The sequence below is a fragment of the Cuculus canorus genome, chromosome 19, assembly GCF_017976375.1.
Source record: "Cuculus canorus isolate bCucCan1 chromosome 19, bCucCan1.pri, whole genome shotgun sequence".
NCBI lineage: Eukaryota > Metazoa > Chordata > Aves > Cuculiformes > Cuculidae > Cuculus > Cuculus canorus.
Window position 1 is genome coordinate 2,099,211 of NC_071419.1, and position 18,071 is coordinate 2,117,281.

Consider the following 18,071-nt stretch of genomic DNA (forward strand, 5'->3'; position numbering starts at 1 on the left):
CCCTGTGCCCTGGGGAGGCAGGCGAGTCTGTCAGTCTGCCCCGGGCCATATCGTTATGTGGGCAGAGACCCAGGTCCAGCGTTCTCGCCCTTTACTCCAGACTTCCACGTACGCTTGGCACCAACTCCCTCTCTGAACTGGTCACACTGGCAAAGGCATTTTGTGTTGCCCGACTCCCCTGTCCCGGCCCCGCGTCTGGGCGCCAGTTCCCCTCTCAGCACCCACTGAAAACAAGTGCGATGGGGATTCAGTGAGGCCGTCCCAGCCCGAGCTGATACTGCAAACACTGGCTGAGCGGGAGCTGCTGCCTCACCCCTGCCCATCCCAACCCTGCTCCCGAGGACCAGCAGGACCCCTGACGGATGCACCAGGATGCGCACAGGGACCCGCAATGCTCCTTCCAAAGCTTTCTGACCAGCTGCCCTGGCACCGCTCAGGGAGCCGCTCGTGTCCCTGCAGCCGCAGGGCCTTGTGGGAGCTGAGGGAATGCCGAGAGGCGCAATGCTCGCGGGATACTGACCAGTAGGAGTTGATGATTTTGCAGAAGGCCAGCTCGCAGCACATTTTCAAGTTGCTCTGATGTTCAGGAAGGTCTGAGGATGAACACTTACTGGGATCCACCTCACAATTTTCATCTGATTCGTACAGGGCCTTGATAAATTCCCCTGCAAAACAGAAAGTGGGTGATGGGTTTTGGACATGAGTGATGCAGCTTTCAAGTAAGACTGTTTGTAAGCCCCAGTGCTCGAGCAGTTACCCCACACTCTGTGACACGGGCAGCACAGAAGCCGGGTGCCAGAGCAGGCAGTGGCTCTGGGGCACTGGGGGCACTCTCTCTCTCTCAGGGCAGGCTGTGCTCCAGCTCTCAGCATCTCCGAGCTGACCCAGGCGCAGCCTGCGCTGCCTTGGGAGCTCACAAACCAACACAGCACATCCTGGAGAAAGGCACCCACACTCCCGCCAAGCACGTTCCAGCCCTCTTCCCCAGCTCTCCTCCGGGGCTGCAGGCAAGTGCAGCTGAACCCTGCTGCCAAAACCCCGCTTCCTCCGCCTGCCTGACCCCAGCGCGGCCATTCCAGAGGTTCCCTCGGCTGCTCAGGTAGGAAGGATGCTGGCAAGTGCTGTAATTATTTGTAGGCTGGCCTGCTACTGCAGCCTGCGCCCTGGCACCCAGTGTGATTCACAGGAGAAATAGGTAATTAAAGGAAAGAAACAATTTACTTGGTTTATTTTGAACTCAACATCAAACAAAATTAAATTAAAACATTTCTCTGCATTTCCCTGCGCTGCTGCTCGCTGCCTGGCTGCTTCTCACCCCCGCTCATGCTGCGGGTGTGCTCTACCAGCCCCTCACTCCCATGCCACCTTTCCCGCGGGGTACCAGGCACAGACCCCTGGGGTGCTTCCCACCGCTCGACACAGGTCTGGTTGGGGACGGCAATCCTGCATCCCAGTGAGCACCCAGCAGCAGCTGGGGAGACTGGGGATAACTGGGATTAAAGACAGCATTTAGCTGGGGACCTGCAGGGCTGGGTGATGCCCCGGGAGAAAGAGTTGCTTTGCTTTTCTTCTAATTCCAGTCAGTTTGTATTGAGCTCTGGGCCCTCAGTGCAGGGAGAACATGGAGTTGTTGGACCAAGTCCAGAGGAGGCCACGGAGATAATCCAAGGGCTGGTGCTCCCTCTGCACAAGGACAGGCTGAGAGAGCTGGGGCTGTTCAGCCTGGAGAAGAGAAGGCTCCAGGGAGGCCTTAGAGCAGCTTCCAGTACAGAAAGGGGCTCCAGGAAAGCTGGGGAGGAGCTCTGGATCAGGGAGCGCAGGGACAGGATGAGGGGAGTGGTTTTAAACTAAGAGACTGTGGATTTAGGCTGGATACAAGAGATTTTTTTTCCTGAGGGTGATGAAACGCTGGCCTAGGTTGTCCAGGGAGGTGGTGGAGGCCCCATCCCTGGAAACACTCAAGGCCAGTTTGGATGGGGCTCTGAGCAACCTGATCTGGTTAAAGATGTCCCTGCTCCTGCAGGGGGGTTGGACTGGATGGGCTACAAAGGTCCTTTACAACCCAAAGCATTCCATGATTCTGTGATCTCCAATTCCTGACTGTCTTGGATTTTCCCATCTACCTGCTTTTTGCCCACTCCAGCCTGCATTCCTCCCTATTGGCAAAACAGATTTTAATTAGTATCGGAGAGCCTCTCCAATGCATTCTCAGCTCTGGAGCCACTCTGCTCGCCTGCAGGTGATGCCTGCTGTTATTATCCGGCCCTGTGACTTGCCTGTGCGCTGTGGTTTAAAGGGAAGTGCTAGGCTATGTTGTGGTTCCTTGCAACACACGGATGAATCATTTCACCGATAAAAGGTCTACACCGAACCAACACCCCGAGTAGCCCGCGAGATCCACAGGCTCCTCCGGTACGAGACAGAGCTGGCTCGACAGCGTTTGCACTGAGCTCTGAAAGGGGAATATTTCAGAATTCTCTGCCTTCATTAATCTCCTGGGTTTTTAAAAATGTCATGAGCTAATGTGCCTACAACCTTGCCTTCAATCAGAAAGCATTAAAGGCAGAAAGAAATAATATTCATTTGCCTGTTCTTGTGGGCTGTATCTCGGTTTAACTGAATTTGCCCAACGATCTCCCCCTTCCTCAGCATTGTCATTATTATTATTATCTTAATGAACTATTTGCAAGACTTTGCTCCTTGATAAAATTACACAAACCCGTTAGTAGTAACCTATACTGAAAAATTAACAGCTCAATAGAGCCCCTGCTCATCCGACTGCTTGGGTCCTGCCACCCTCTGCTGAGATGCAGACAGCGCTTCAAAGCAGCCTCTTCCCAGGCTCTCCCGGTCCTCGCGCTCTGCTGGGTGCACACACAGCACAGCAATCCCCTCCCTGACCTGCCCAGAAGCAGAAGCACTAGTTATTTTCATTTGCATCCAGAGAAATATTTTTGGAGCCAGAAACACAGCTTAAAACCAAAACCCACCGGGAGAGATCCCAGTGCGATCCGGGAGGCATCTCCCCGTGACTGCAAGCTGGGAGATCTCAGCGGACTCGCCAGGCTGCGAGGGGGTGTGCGAGCTAAGGGAGGGTTCATTCAGCCTCCCCAACACCGCCAGCGCCCTGACAGAGGGCTTGGCAGGCAGCACAATGCCATCAAACATCAATTTGTTATCTCCTCTGAAAGCACATTACGGCACTAACTCAGCGGTGATCTTCACCTGGGAGCAGAGAGCTGCCCGCCGCGGCCGTGCCTGCACTCGCGTCCTGCTGCCAGAGGAACCAGCAGGTAAAAGCTGGTGCCTCCCGTAGCCAGCAGGGCTCAGCTGATGGTCTCCACCACGCAGAGCACCCTGCAGCTCAGAGGAGGACCTTGCCAACGCTCCGTACGTACCTAAGGCATCTTGCAAGTATTTCTGCCCCACCAGCTTCAGGTATTCTTCGATTGCTTTGGTGGCCAGTGTGTTCTCCCTGAAAATGAGATGCTCATTCTCACCACAGCGATCAACTTCAGACATCATCAGGTCAGTCAAGAAATCCTGGAAAGCAAAGCCCATGGTGGGTCACCACGCACTGACACGCGCTTTGTTCAGCACAGCAGGTGTCCTCCCTATCTCCAGAGAGGTCTCACCCTGACAGGAGTTGGGATGGAGGTGCTGCAGTGATTCTCCGCATGCACCCTGCGTTACCACCAGCCCAGCTTTTCTGCTCATGGAGACAAGAGGAGAAATGAATCTCTGGAGAGTCACAACCTTTGCACCCCCAAAATTTACTCATTATTCCAGGCTGCACCACATCTGCCCCTCCATCAGTGCCAGTGTTTGGCTGAGAGGTGTCCCTGCCCATGGCAGGGGGTGGGACTGGGTGGGCTTTGAGGTCCCTTCCAGCCAGAATCATTCCATGATTCTGTGACTCACGGACATAAACAGCACCGCCGCAGCACACATTTTGGGTACATTTTTGGTTTGATGTGCACACAACCAAACTTGATGGGATTTTATAACTCTCTGTGCCGCAGAGCAGTGGACGGGGTGAGCAGGAGCAGACGGCACGCTGGCAGCCACCCCACACACCAGTCTGGGCTGCTGAACTGCAAACTCTACCACAGAAACAGAGCTTTGGACTGAGCTCTGTGTCGGCTTCAGCAGCAGACGTAACTGCTCGGAGAGGGTCACATAGCTCCCTGTGCATTCTGCTGAAAATCCACTGTGCGGTGTCACATTCAATGTGCCGTAGCCAGTGTTAATGCAGGAGAAATGCCATGCGGTTTTTAATGCTGATACATATTCAGCTTCTGTTCTCTGCACTGCGAACAGGAAACACAGCCCTGGGCCCCTGCCCAGCTCCTGGCTGCACCGGGGCTCGCAGGGCCATCTCCTCCCACCCAGCACTGCTGCCCTGTACACCCAGTGACAAAGGGAGACAGGGTGCTGGCACCGCAGACATCCCCGGCACGAAACCTCACACTGCTTCCCCACACAGGAGAGAGAGCGACGCTGACAGACAAATGCAGTGCTACAACCAAGGGCACCTTTTAAAACTGCCTTCCTCTCGAACAAAATCATCTGCTCAGTAATAACCTTTCACTGAGAAACTCTCCTTCATTTGTCATGACCGCACCAGCTGGATCCCACAGCAGATCCCAACACCCAGAGGTGCTGTACAGGACTCAGGTCCTGTCCTCACCATCCCCATGTCAAGTGCCACTTCCAGGACCCCCTGAAGGGGGGGAGAGAAGGGATACTCTGGTCCCATCCCCACCAGCGGCTCACCGAGACATTTGCGCAGCATTTAGCTCTCTTCCATTTTTCATACAGATGCCTCTGCATTGGAATTTTAATCACGGTTCAACAACAGCTCCACCTGAACCCAAAGGACTCCAATCATTCAACCCACAGCCCCCTTGTACTGTGCTTCTGTCCCAGACAAAGGCAAATCCAGGCAGCGGGCAGGTACGCTGCCCACCTAGGAAGATGGAAGCAGGGGGAAGTCCGGCATCTCTGCAGCACCCAAAGGCCCCTTCTCTCCCATCTTCCCCTAGGACTCACACTGGGGCCAATGCACTGCCGTGACCTTCCCAGAAGAGCCTCCACAAAAGCCGGAGGAGTCCCTTCCATTATGTCTTTAGCCAGAAGATCCCCTTCCTTGGGTCCGGCTACATTTGCAACGCTCCAGCAACTGCAGAGGCAAAAATCCTTCCTGGGAGCAAAGTACACGCCTCCTCCCTCTCTCTTCTCTCTTTTTGCCCCTTTTATGATCCAAGTTGGAAGGAAACTTTAAACCCCTGCTTGCATCCCGCTAGCCGCTCTTTGGTAACTCCATCACCTTTATCTCTCGGGCTCTCCCGGGGTACGTCTCAATTCCAAGCCACAGCTCAGGCTGACACAAGGTGCTGATTCTTAATTAGCAGCCGCTGACCTTGGCTTTGCTTGATTCTCTTTCCTGTCACTTTCCCAACATACTAATTATCTCAGGAACACCGAGCTCTACAGCTTCTCTTCGCCAAGTGTCTGCTTTTCCCCCTCTTGCTGGCCGAGGCCTGGCTGGCACAGGATACGGAGCCAAGCTGGACACCGAACCCAGCTGTCAGCCAGGGTAGAAATTCAGGGGCCAAGTCCTAGCCAGTGATAATGTGAATTTTGATGGCTTTAGCTGATCAGAATTCGCTAGAATTTAAAATGAGGCAAAATTCCAGGGCGGGACTCAACACAAAGCCAGGAAAGATCTCCCTAAAGCCTCTGCTGCAGTCGCTGTTCCCTACAGAGCACTGCAGCTTGACCCCTGCTTTCCCAAGTGGAAAGGAAAGCTGCTAAAATCCCAAAGAGCTCCACTGCGGCGCAGCTCCCAAAGCCGGGCTGTAAGGTGGCCGAATCCAGTCTCGTTACGGCTGAGGGGATGGAGGCGAGAGCCCAGACATGCAGCAGCATCCCCTGGCCAGGGCTGCTCGCTGTCCCCAGCAGGTCCGGCCTCCCTAGGGGGCAGGAGGCATCTCGCCGGGCTGTGCAAACCAGCCCCCAGATGCATCGGGGATCAAAATACCCACAGCAGTGTCCTTGAACAAGCTCCTCTACCGAGCCTGCTCTGGGCAGCCCAGCGTGGCTCAGGACAGGAGCGTGGTCCATGGGCCAGTTCCCACGGCATCCTGCCAGTCGTATCCCAGGGCCACCTTCCAGAGTTTGCCTTCTCACCGCAGAGAAACGCCACCTCGGCTCTGGATCACGCGTCTGGTATCTCTGCCTGGAGTACGCCAGCAGCCAGCGCTCGGAAGACACAAATGGAATGCAAATACTTGTCAAATCCCTCCGGGGGCCCCGCTCACCCACATACAAGGCTCTGAATAAAATGCAATAACTAAAGCCAATAAACCTCCCTGTTTCTGAGCAGCAGAGAGCAGCAGGGGGGTGTTTTTAGTTAGGGCCACTGGCAATGGAAGAAAAGAAGATGCTCTATTTCATTACATCAGAGCTGAGAGAGGATGGGAAAGGTCTACGGCAGAAATGAAGGGCTGTGGCACCATTCTTCAGGCTTGCTCCCATGTTTATTTTAAGGATATTTGCTTCTGACTGGACAGAACCGAACCTGTGTGACTTCAGCCCCTGCATCTATGCTGATAAAGAAGAGCAATTCATAAAGAGGTAAATTCTGAGCAAGGCTGTGCTGGCTTCACCACTTTGCACTTAAACCACACAGGAGCCCACAGCAGCACGTGCCATTCTAAGGCAGCTCCACTGGTCCTCCAGGAACACGGGCAGGAGCTTTGCTGCCAGAGCAGCCACAGGCAGAGACCTCAGCATCACCTCAGGGTTCAATTCCCCACCACAAAGCACCCCCAGTGCTGTAGCTGCCCCTCCGCCTGCGCCCGCGTTGCTACCACCTCCCCAACCTCCTCTGGCTGCCCACTCCCGGGCTGTGCCACCCCCAGCACCAGCCCTGCCGCCACCACGCAGCCTGGGTTTGCTCCATCCACCTCGCTCTGTCCCTCAGATGCTTTCATCTGATTTACCTGTGGTGTAGCCTAAAACCATTTCCATTTCCCCTCGGTCTTCATCTGCTGAGCTTCAGCAGCTGCTTCCCCTGCCCTGCCTGAGTGAATTCATCCTCCTGTCTCAAACCACAACCAAACAGTATCTTCCTGGGGGTGAGGAAACATCTCGTAACCCCTGCCACGTCCCCCACACTGCAGCAATTCAGGACATCTGATGAAATAAGTCACCTCGCAGCAGGGCTGCTTCATGCTACCAGGACAAATCCCCCAAATCTTTGCCTGGGGAAGCTGGAAGGAGAGTAGGGAAACAGGGGTGATGTCCTGGAAATGAGGGCGCTGCAGCCCTGTGCTGCTCTGTGTGCGGTCCCTGCCCTGGGGGTGGCCGGGTTTGAAAAGCCGCATTGAAAAGTCAAGTCCATGGAGAGAAAACCCAAAACCTGCTCAAGGAAACAATCCTGCTTTGCCCATGTCAATAGGGCCACGGAAGCGGACTAATCGCACTGCTCAAACACAAAAAGGAGGAAGAAAAGCTTATTTTCAAGGGACAAAGCTGGAGCAGAGCAGATGGCTGGGCCACGCGTGGCATCACAAGCTGACAGCCCTGCCTGCCCGGAGCACCCCTCGGCCCCGCACACCCCTTGCGCTGCCAGCCGAGCACCCCACAGCGCTTGGAACAGGCAGGGCTTGTGCTTACCAGTGCCAGGAAAGCCCACCCCATGCTCCCGAGGGTCCGTCTGCACCAAGCATCCCCCATTCCAAAGGGTTTCAAGGTCCCTGTGCCCGGGCTGTCACTGGGCAATGTCCCCTCCTCCAGCTCCCGAGCCCAGGAGGCACAAAGACAGAGCCGTGGGGAGAGCAGGAACATTTCCTCGGCAAACGCAGCCTTTCCAGAGACAAACTCAACCAGCAACGCGAGTTCTGCAGGACACATCCTGCCCACACCCAGGAAGGATGCTGCACCTCGCCACCCCAGGGATGGTCCAGGCCCAGCACCGCTGGAGGACGTGGGGCGTCACCGAGCTGATGAGACCCACGGCTGCACAGACGCCACCGGGGTCACGCAGTGCTCTGAGCTGGAGCCGATCGCTCCCAGCGTCGGAACTGACTGATGGGAAGATTGACTTTGAAATAAGAAGGTTCTCCACATCACAAGCCTGATTAATAGGATTGACTTAACCTTAAGAGGATTGAATTGATAAAAGTAATGAGATTACTGCTCATTTCAAAGACCAGCCCAGGGTCCGGCTGGGCTTTCATGCAAAGCCCAGAGGGTTGGCTGGGCTGCAGGTTACAGTGGACGGGGGTCGGGACACACTGGAGTCAGTGCCGCAGTGTCAGGGAACACAGCACTCAAGGGTGCTGAGCCATGCACAGCTAGCAGTGGGGGTGCTGGACAGATGGTGTAAAACCAAAGACCCCAACTGCCAGCTTTCAACTTGTCACCATCACACGGTTCCTTGGAGGATCCACGCTGGACGCTTCTCTGCCAGGAAATACAACGATATTTCCTCCTTTGAGCACTAGAGCTCATCCATTGTCTAATTCTCCTTGGGAAAAGGAGGTGAAGGGGCAACGTGAGGTTGACACAAAGGCATCTGTGGCCATCACCTCACTCCCAGCAGTTAGAAAACCTACCCAGGGATATAACACCAACATCCCGGGCAAGCACTGCCTCCCCAGGAGGACAGAGGGGCCACAGGAGCCTTAGAAACCGCACGCTAACCCGAGCCAGAACATGGATCCCAGAACGCTGATCCCTGCCACTGCCACCCGCCGGCTTCTCCATCCTCCCAGACAATCCGGCTGTTGTGTTCAGGGAGAGGGGGAAAACACTGAGAATGCTCATAAAACTGATTAAAAGCCTTATTAGCTCAACTATAGCTGCTGTAAAATATTACCAGGGAGATAAACTCTTTGTGAGGGAAATGATACGGCTGCTGCCACTCTCATCTACAGCTGAATACGCGCAACATCCTTGTTCCTGGGTCCACAGCCCTTCCAGTGCAGGTAAGGGACCAACCAAGTTGCGGTGTCACCGGTCTCCAAGCCCAGCAGCTTCCCGGGCTGTGCTGCTCGCCTCCTGGTCCCCTCCCCTCCCCGAGCTGTCCCTGTTAGGCAGTCCTGCATGGTGTCTGCTGGTGCTGCACGAACACTGGCTCTGCCAGCAAAGCCCCAACCAAATGGGAGAGGCAACTCTCCCCTTCTACTGAGCTCTGGTGAGACCTCACCTGGAGTTCAGTTCTGGGGTCCTCAGCACAGGAAGGACATGGAGCTGTTGGAGTGGGTCCAGAGGAAGCCAAGAAGATGATCCAAGGGCTGGAGCACCTCCCATACAAGCACAGGCTGAGAGAGTTCAGGCTGTTCAGCCTGGAGAAGAGAAGGCTGCAGGGAGGCCTTAGAGCAGCTTCCAGTACTGAAAGTTGTTGTGGATTAGGATTTAGACTGGACGTAAGGAATAAATAGTCCACACTCAGGGTGGTGAAATACCATCCTCACGGCTCCACATAGACCTCCCACTCAGCATCATCCCTGCAGCTCCACATGGACCTCTCCCACCCAGCATCATCCCTGCAGCTCCACATGGACCTCTCCCATCCAGCATCATCCCTGCAGCTCCACATGGACCTCTCCCACCCAGCATCATCCCTGCAGCTCCACATGGACCTCTCCCACCCAGCATCATCCCTGCAGCTCCACATCCACCTCTCCTGTGCGAGGACTCCAGCAGCATGGCTCGGGGTGGACATGTACCCAGCCGGCCGTGCCTCATTAAGGGATTACACCATATTTACAGCGCATCACTACAGGAAAACAGGGCCCGAAACAGCGCAAGAGCAATTAGCGGCTAACGAGTCTTCATAGATAATCTACTGGGCACTTGTTTCTCACTACAAGCTGTAATTGCTGCTTTGGCTCAGCGACAGCAGTCAGGATCCACAACCCTCCTTTAGCAGCAAAATAAATTGGTGGTTGTGATCACTACGGCCGCGCTCACAGGGCAGGGGAGAGCCCTGGGGAGGCTGCTGGAAACTGCCTCAGTGAGGAACAAGGATGGGGAACGCATCTCCAGCCCAGACAGGCTTTAGAGGATGATGGGAGGGCAGGGGCTGGAGAAGGGGGTCCCTGCCCTACAGCATCAGGAAGCAGGGTGCTCATTCCCACCAGGCGGGGCTGAGACCCTCACCCAAAGCCCGCAGAGCTGGGGACTCGTCTCTGCTTCCCACCACCCCAAGCCTGATTCAGCAGCAACACCGACTGCCCTGTACCTCCTGGGCTCTGAACCCCATTTCAAACCCCATGGTGCCCAACTTTGGGCCACGGGAGTTTCATCCTCCCGCTCCGTGCTGTGGGTGTTTTATCTTCCAGACACTGGGTGCTGGGCGAGTCTGGGCTGCAGGAGCTGCGTCCTCAGCATCAAAACCAGTAGGAGTTCAGAGCCAGACCTGCCTGCAGGCGCATGCCTTTCCCATCACACACAAACACCTACAGAACCACCTCACCCACAAACAAAAGAAAAATCACAAACTGTTTCTCCTGCAGCCTGGCTGGGAAGGAAAAGGGAGAGGCTGTTGTTTCTGTGTTGAAACTCCCCGAAATCCAGGGAGGTGCTTAGAGCCCTGCTCGGGGCCAGCAAGGCGATGCTCCAGGAGAGCAGGCAGAGCGGGCAGCATGGCAATCAGGCTTTTTTAAGAGCTTGGACTCATCCTGTCCTGTCCTGCCCTTCTCCCTGGAGTGGGCTGAAAGGGGCTGCCCTGCAGAGCGCAGGGATCACAGCACCACCACAGCCTCCTTGGGCAGATCAGGATTAGCCTGACGCCTCCTGCGGCTGCATTTCCTTGCTGGGTCATAGAATCATGGAATGGTTTGGGTCAGAAGGGACCTCAAAGCCTATTCAGTTCCAACACCTCGTACTGGGTCAGGCTGCTCAAAGCTCCACCCAACTTGGCCTTGAACAGCTCCAGGGATGGGGCATCCTTGAGGTTACAGTGCTGAGCTCCAGGGGAGCTTTCCTGAGCAGTGTCGGGGTGCACCCGTGTCACCCAAGCTGGGCTGAGGGGGTGTTTTCCTGTCCCATTTATTGCTTTTTGACCTCACCGCTGCTTTTCCCTTTCTCTGCCTATCCAACCCCTCCACAAAGGATGCGCCACCCCGTTCCCATGCTCCAATAACTCCTGTTGCTCTGACAGCTCCCTAAACCCTGTGCTAATGCTGATGGCGGATGACAGGCAGGGAAAGCAGAAGCTCCATTTTAGGGGGAAATTCATCAAGCCTGTTTACTGTTGGCTGTATCCCCCGTGCAGAGCCTCTGGGATCTCGAGTGCTGATGCAGACACATGCCTAGAAACACGCCTGCTCTCCCTGGAGCCTCTCCAGTACCGACAAGAGGAGGGAAAAGGCAGGAGCAGCAACAACAGCTCTCAGCTACACCTACACATGATCCATAGTGACCGAGATCGGGGTGACAACTGGAGCTGTTTGCACCAGAACCATGTAAAGTCATGGACAGGATCATTCATGGCAGTTTTATCCCAAGAATAGCCCTGGCACCAGCGCCTCAGAGCCACAGCGAAGGGCTGTGCCCAGAAACCATGCTGACCATGCCGGAGCCTCGGCACAAGAAGTGAGGACGGGGCCACCTTTGATGCTCTCCTTGCGTAACCACAGACCGTTCTCTCACACATTCTGAGCCACAAGGCACTTGTGCTCCTGCTGAGGGCAATGCAGCCAAGGGGACTGGGACCGCAGCCCGTGCCGGTGCTCCTGGGGTCCCACATGCTGCCGGGGATCAGGAAGGCTTTAACAGAGCTATTTTCTCTGCTTCTGCAACAGCAGGCCCACGGCCTCGCAATCCTCTCAGCGAGCTTTGCTAGCCTTGAACTAAATCAGGGGGCCAAGCCACTTCTTTGTTCGACAGATGGTGGCTAAATCGAATCCACGGCCCCTGCTGTGGTCCCAGGCAGCAGTGGCGGCTGCAGAGGAAGCAGAGCCTTGCGATTCCCCCTAGGTGAGGAGCTCATGTCTCCTCAGCACTGGGGAAGGCTTTGAAAATCTTGCTCTTCCCCAGCTTCCCCTGCAGAGTTCAAGGAGGTGTTAACAGAGACAACCACCGCTGCCTTAACTCTGCCATGGCTGGGGATGGAGGATGCTCTGTGGCAGATGGGGCACACAGGTCTGTGCCCCATGAATCACACAATCATTTAGGTTGGAAAAGAACTTTAAGATCAAGAGTTGGGCTTGTTTAGCCTAGAGGAGAGAAGGCTGCAGGGAGACCTTAGAGCAGCTTCCAGTACTGAAAGGGGCTCCAGGAGAGATGGGGAGAGGCTCTTGATCAGGGAGTGCAGGGATAGGAGGACAGGAACATTTTTCAGTTGAAAGAGGGGAGATTTAGATGAGAACTTAGCAAGGAATGTTTTGATGGGAGGGTGGGGAGGCCCTGGCCCAGGTTGCCGAGAGCAATGGTGGCTGCCCCATCCCTGGAGGGGTTCCAGGCCAGGTTGGATGGGGCTTGGAGCCCCTGAGCCAGTGGGAGGTGTCCCTGTCCATGGCAGGGGGTGGGACTGGATGGGCTTGGAGGTCCCTTACAACTCAAACCATTTTGTGATTCTACTATCCAGTCCAACCACAAACCCAACACTGCCAAATCCAGCACTGAACCATGTCCCTAAGTGCCACACCTACACATCAGCGACCGTCCATGCTCTCCAGCAAGGGAGCTTCCATCTCTGCTCACTCTGCTGCACCCTAATAGATCACAACCAACAATAAATCCCTCTCTGCCTCCTCCTGCACTGCTTCTTCCTCAGAACTGGAAGGGGATTTCCAACCATGAAGGATGCTCAGACAAAGTGATCCACAAAAACTGCACCTGCCCCACAACGAGCACTGCCCTGGGAGCACCCCAGGACAGCTCAGCTTTCCTGCACGGCTGCTCCGACTCACCCTTCCCTTCCAAAAGCATCTGGACAGACCCCAAAGACTGAGCTGATTCAGACACGCGTGTCTGCAGGGAGTCTTCACTCCAAAATTCCCAAGAGGCCGTTTGCTCCCATTCAGCTCCCAGGGTGCCGGGTGCTCAGCGCAGCAGCACAGTGACAGAGAAGGAGCGGAGCAGGGAACCTGCTGGTTCCCACGGGAACACCCAGGACACACAGGCTGCTTCCATTTCATCCCTGAAAACCGCCTCCTTGCTTACTTCCAGATTTCTGACCATTTATAAAGCAAGAGCCTGGCCCCTGCGCCTCCACAAGGAGAGAAAAATGACTCTGCTGTTATCTCATCCTCCCACCGACCTCTCTGCTACTTAAGCAATTTGCACTGTGCACGGTATCACCTTGATTGTAATTAAAAGCAAAATTATGGTGTATTAACGATGGCCAGTCCCGTAGCCCAGCCCACACGTGGTTTCCAACCCCTCAGCCCAGGATCCTGCTCCGGCCAGTCTCTGGTGGGATAGAATGGATGCCGACGTGGCTTACCTTGGCCTTGCCTGTGCTCTGCAGGATGTGCACCAGCGCGGACGCCATCTCCTCTTTGTTCTTCACGCTCAGCGAGGGCTCCAGCACTGAGCACAGCACCATGTAATTGTTGGTGATGTACTCGGCAAACTCTTTGTACATCTCCATGGGAAGAATGCTCATGCTCTGGTAGCGCGACTTGATGCGGATCATGGGCCCCGGGGATTTGCCCTTCCCGGGGTTGGGGCTGACCACCGGGTACCACTTCTCCACAAACTGCCGGCCCGTGACAGAGTTGATGGGGATGTTCACTTGCCCAATGAAATTGGTCTTGTCCTTCTTCTTCTTCTTGTCAGTCTCTTTGTATAAGTGCACCGTAATGTTTTTGAGCGATGGGAGGTTATTAAATTCAAAGTGCTCCCCCCAAAATACGTTATCAGTTTTCAATTTACAGGTAGTTCGTGCATAAAGAACGTCATCCAGGCATAATTCACACAAGTACTTTTTCTTGGCTGGCAGGTCCTTGGCTTCGATAATCCATAACTTTAACATATTCTCAACCCTTCTGCTGTTGTCCTGAAAAAAAGTATGCAAAGGGAAAAAAGGTCAATGGAAAAACGACAAAGCCAAGCACAACCAAACAGGAGACAGGAGTTAATGATTTCAGATGTGCTAAATGAGCAGAGGCTTAATTACATTTTATTTTAAAGAAAATACTGGCTTTCAGAAATTTACATAATAACGCTACTTATGTTAATTTTCCAAGCATCACTGTGCTCTCCATGTCTGTTGGTACCAATTATTACAAGGAACAAGGAAGATAAAACCCCTCCAAACCATAAATGTTCCATTTCCCATCCATGGCCACAAGGGTCTCAGAAGAAACCGAAAGAACCTCATTGATCATCAATGGCTTAGGGAGAACAGAAGCCGTGCTCCAGGTACCTCACAACCACCCCCTTTTCCAGTGCCGCTGCGTGACAGAGCTCCTGGGGTACATCATCTGTACCGGAACAGAGCAGCCACACAGGGAGCGCAGCGCACGCCCAGGGCTCACCTCATCCACGGCTGGAATGCAACCACCTCTGGCAGGGCAGGAAGCATTTACAAACCCTCACGATATTTTAGGGCTGGATTCCAGAGCACCCAACTACAACATCAAGAGGAATTATGGGATGCAGAGCAAGTTCCCCAGGAGAATCACCACAATCCAGAAATAGAAAGCTGGCTTGGATAGCTTTTAAACATTAACGGAGCAAAGGATATGGGGATCTTTATGAGCTCCCCGGCGATGCTGACCTCCTGGAAGAACAGCCAGGGGTGTTTGTTGCAGGAGTGACTTGAAAGATAAGGCACTGGCAGCTGAACTGCTGCTGGGGATCCTGCAGTATCCTGCTTTGTCTGGAACCCCCTCACTGACCCAGCAGCCTCGGCTCACTCGGTTCAGCCAGGAGCCCGGGTAGGAACGCTTCTGCTGGAAGGCAACAATGGGGTACTGTTGGTTCAGGAAGAGCTCACAGGAGCTGCACAGGAACTTTGAACTCCTCACAGAAATACCAAGTCAGATACTGAGAGTTTATTGTCTGTGAACTCAAACAAAGATGGAAAGCTGGCCATCAGTTCATAGCCTGTTTTAAGATGAGGGCACCCTTCCAAATGAATTTCCACTGACCACCTTGTCTCAAAGCCCCAGCGATGTGCCCAGTGCCAGCTCACATTCCCAGGGCTCTTCTCATGGTGAGTGTGTCCACACAGACCTCAGAATGCTCTTTCAGATCATCACCACCAGGCTGCTGTGCTCTGAAAGCACCGGAGTCACTGAACACCACACCCAGGAAGGGGCTGCTGGAGGCAGGAGTTCACCTCCCTCTCCGCTGCCCCATTCCGATATCAAAGGAAATACTCCCCTGCGCTGAGATCAATAAACTCTGACACAGAGGGCTCATTTAATGACTTGCCAGGCCCACACCCAACTTGTAAGCACAGCTCTGTGGCGCTGGTGCCAGGAATGAATTCACAGGATCCCATCATTTGCATCTTCACCGATCAGCAGAAGATGACTTGTTGATGGAGCTCATAAACTGGGAAATCCTGCAGCTCATGAGTCCTGATCAGTCCCTGTTAGCCAACTCCAACAGAGAGTGGGAGAAGCAGCTGCAGGTTTTATTTCAGGACATACTTGGACTTAGTGGGCCATAAAACAACATATTGGGTGTCCCTGTGTTCTAGTGAAGAGAAGGATTTGTATCTGTAGATCCCAAGTGTATGACTATGCCGCCTCAACTGACTGGAGAAGAGAAAGCTACATCCCACTGTCACTGCAGAGGACTCGCTGCCACAGGCATCTGAGTTTCTCCATCACTAAAGCAGGCACTGCGAGCACAGCCAGAGCCAGAGAGTGATCTGTGAACTCCTTTACAGTATCACAGAATGGTTTGCGCTTGGAGGGACCTTAAAGATCATCCAGTTCTACCTGTCGCCGTGGGCAGGGACACTTCCCACTGGTTGCTCCAAGCCCCATTCAACCTGGCCTAGAACACCTCCAGGGATGGGGCAGCCACTGCTTCAATAGACTTTGGACTATTCAGTCTTACAGCTTTGCTGGCAGCCGCCTGACATCAGTCCCAGAGCTTCTGGGAGGTGAGAAGTCCTGCGTGGCAAGGATTATCGTCAGTAACAGAGCAAGACCCAAGATTCTTCAGGTCTGATCAATTCTTAGCAACAGCTGAAGCAGCATGTGCTGAGAAAAGAGGGGAAGAAATAATTGGCACTTGCCTGTAAATATAATTGTGGAAGAAAGCAATATGGAAAAAGGCTGACCCACAGTTACACTTACTCACTAAAATGACAATACGTCCCCTGCTGCTCCTACGCACTGGGCTATAAAATGTAATAACGAGGAGCTGAACTCTAACAGAGGCAATTCCTCAAAGCCACTACCTTATTTGGGTGCACGGCACGCCGCAGGTTTTCCATCCATTTATCTCGCTCTGCTGCAGAACGACACGAGAAGCACTTACTTCCTGATGAAGTCGTCACCTACAGGGAAAGGAACAGGATTATGTCTTGACCAGCACAGTTCAGACCGTGATTTGGGGGAGAGTGGGAGTTGGGAAAGATGCTGGTGGGGTTTATATTCTTTTTTTAAGTAAAAGAGCTTTATCCAAGCATGAAGCAACAGCCCCTGAGGTGAGCGGAAAAACAGGGCAACTCTGTCTGACACAGAAATAATCATGGAAGCGAATTCCAATTACTTCTCCTCTTCCACACCAGAAAACACCAGATAATGGGCCCCGCGCATGTGACACTTTAAACCACCAAGTTCCACAACTGAGAGAGCACAGATCCTCAGATGAACCACAGATAAATTGCAACCACTTGGCATTCCTCCAGATCCAGCCCGAAGCCGGTGACAGTAACAACCCATTCCGTGTTGTCACAACATCAGGCCCGGGAAGGCTGGCTTCATACCTTCCCCATTCGCGCTGCGTTGCTTCTGAAGCCCATGCTGTGCAGAACCTGGGGCCAAGCACACACAGCACAGTCCTGGCAGCAGTGCGAGCAGCAGCTCCTGGCCCTGCGGGAGGCATTCTGGGACGCACAGCACCTTCTCCCAACGTGGGGAGAACCAGGCTGGGGCTTCGGGGTGTGAAGATAGTGCGGCAGTGCTGCTGAGCCCCCCTCTCACGGTTCCAGCATCTCTCCAAGGGATCCATCTGCAGGAGCTGTCTGACTTTCTCTGGCCAACGAGATGTCACAGCCAGCTTTGAAGCAGCGCACTCACAGCAGGGATATTTCCAGTGCTGCAATGTCCCTCATTCCTTACCGCACCCCTGTGACCACACGGAAGCCCAACCCTGCTGAGAGACACCAAAGCAGCCACTGCCTGTCAGCCCCAGGGTGATGGGAACCAAACATCCCTTCCTATCTACCACACCAGCTTCCCTGGCAGCAGTTACCGTGCCAGGGTCTACAAGGCCAATAGTTCTCAGCATCTTCTCACCCAAATGTATCCCTCAAGCCGCCACCTCCCCCAGGCCCCGCTGGCGAGCCGGCACACCACAACTGTGGGACTGAACTCTGTGATGCCCAGACCTTCTTTCTGTACCTCTCTGCCTGCAGCCGCGTGGACCTGGCTGGTACTTTAAATAACTCCCCTCCCAGCTCCATTTCTGCCTGTCTCAAGCTGCAGGATTTCTTGTCAGTGCTTTATCATCCCACGGCATTTGTGTTTACACTCTGCTCGCTGGGTTATCTGCTTCTGGGAGACACAACCTCCTTTAATTTTCCATATCTCGCGGAAGCCCAACCTGTTCTTACAGCAGACCTGGCACTTGCTTAGATTTGTCATTAGCTGACCTCAAGGACGAGCTGGACACATCCCTTCCTTTGAACACAGGCATCTCCTAACCAGGACAAAATGCCCAGAGCCCCATCCTGTCTTTACCCAGCAAAGGCAAGACATTTCCAACCCTTGGCATGCCAGAAGCTCTCTCCTTCAGGCAGACGGTCCTCCCTGTCCTTATACACCTTGATCCTCTGTTCTGTAAGATCATATTATCTTCTGAGCACAACTTCTACTTCCAAGAAGACTCCAGTAGTATGTTTTTTTCAGCATCCTTTCACG

General features: G+C 54.0%; 1 protein-coding gene across 14 annotated transcripts in view; it reads right to left on the reverse strand.

Annotated features, from left to right (window-relative positions):
- The window catches only part of DAB2IP (DAB2 interacting protein), a 194,543-nt gene that overhangs the window by 26,732 nt on the left and 149,740 nt on the right, over nucleotides 1–18,071 (reverse strand). For all 14 annotated transcript variants that reach the window (XR_008453016.1, XM_054084392.1, XM_054084394.1 and 11 more), the window contains 4 exons: nucleotides 16,385–16,483; nucleotides 13,466–14,020; nucleotides 3,399–3,543; nucleotides 521–665 (listed from right to left, as the gene is read on the reverse strand). Coding sequence is in view for 13 of the 14 variants with exons in the window: in XM_054084392.1 (XP_053940367.1) it covers nucleotides 521–665; nucleotides 3,399–3,543; nucleotides 13,466–14,020; nucleotides 16,385–16,483 (944 nt within the window). In the remaining variant the exon portion in view is untranslated. The remainder of the gene's footprint in view (nucleotides 1–520; nucleotides 666–3,398; nucleotides 3,544–13,465; nucleotides 14,021–16,384; nucleotides 16,484–18,071) is intronic.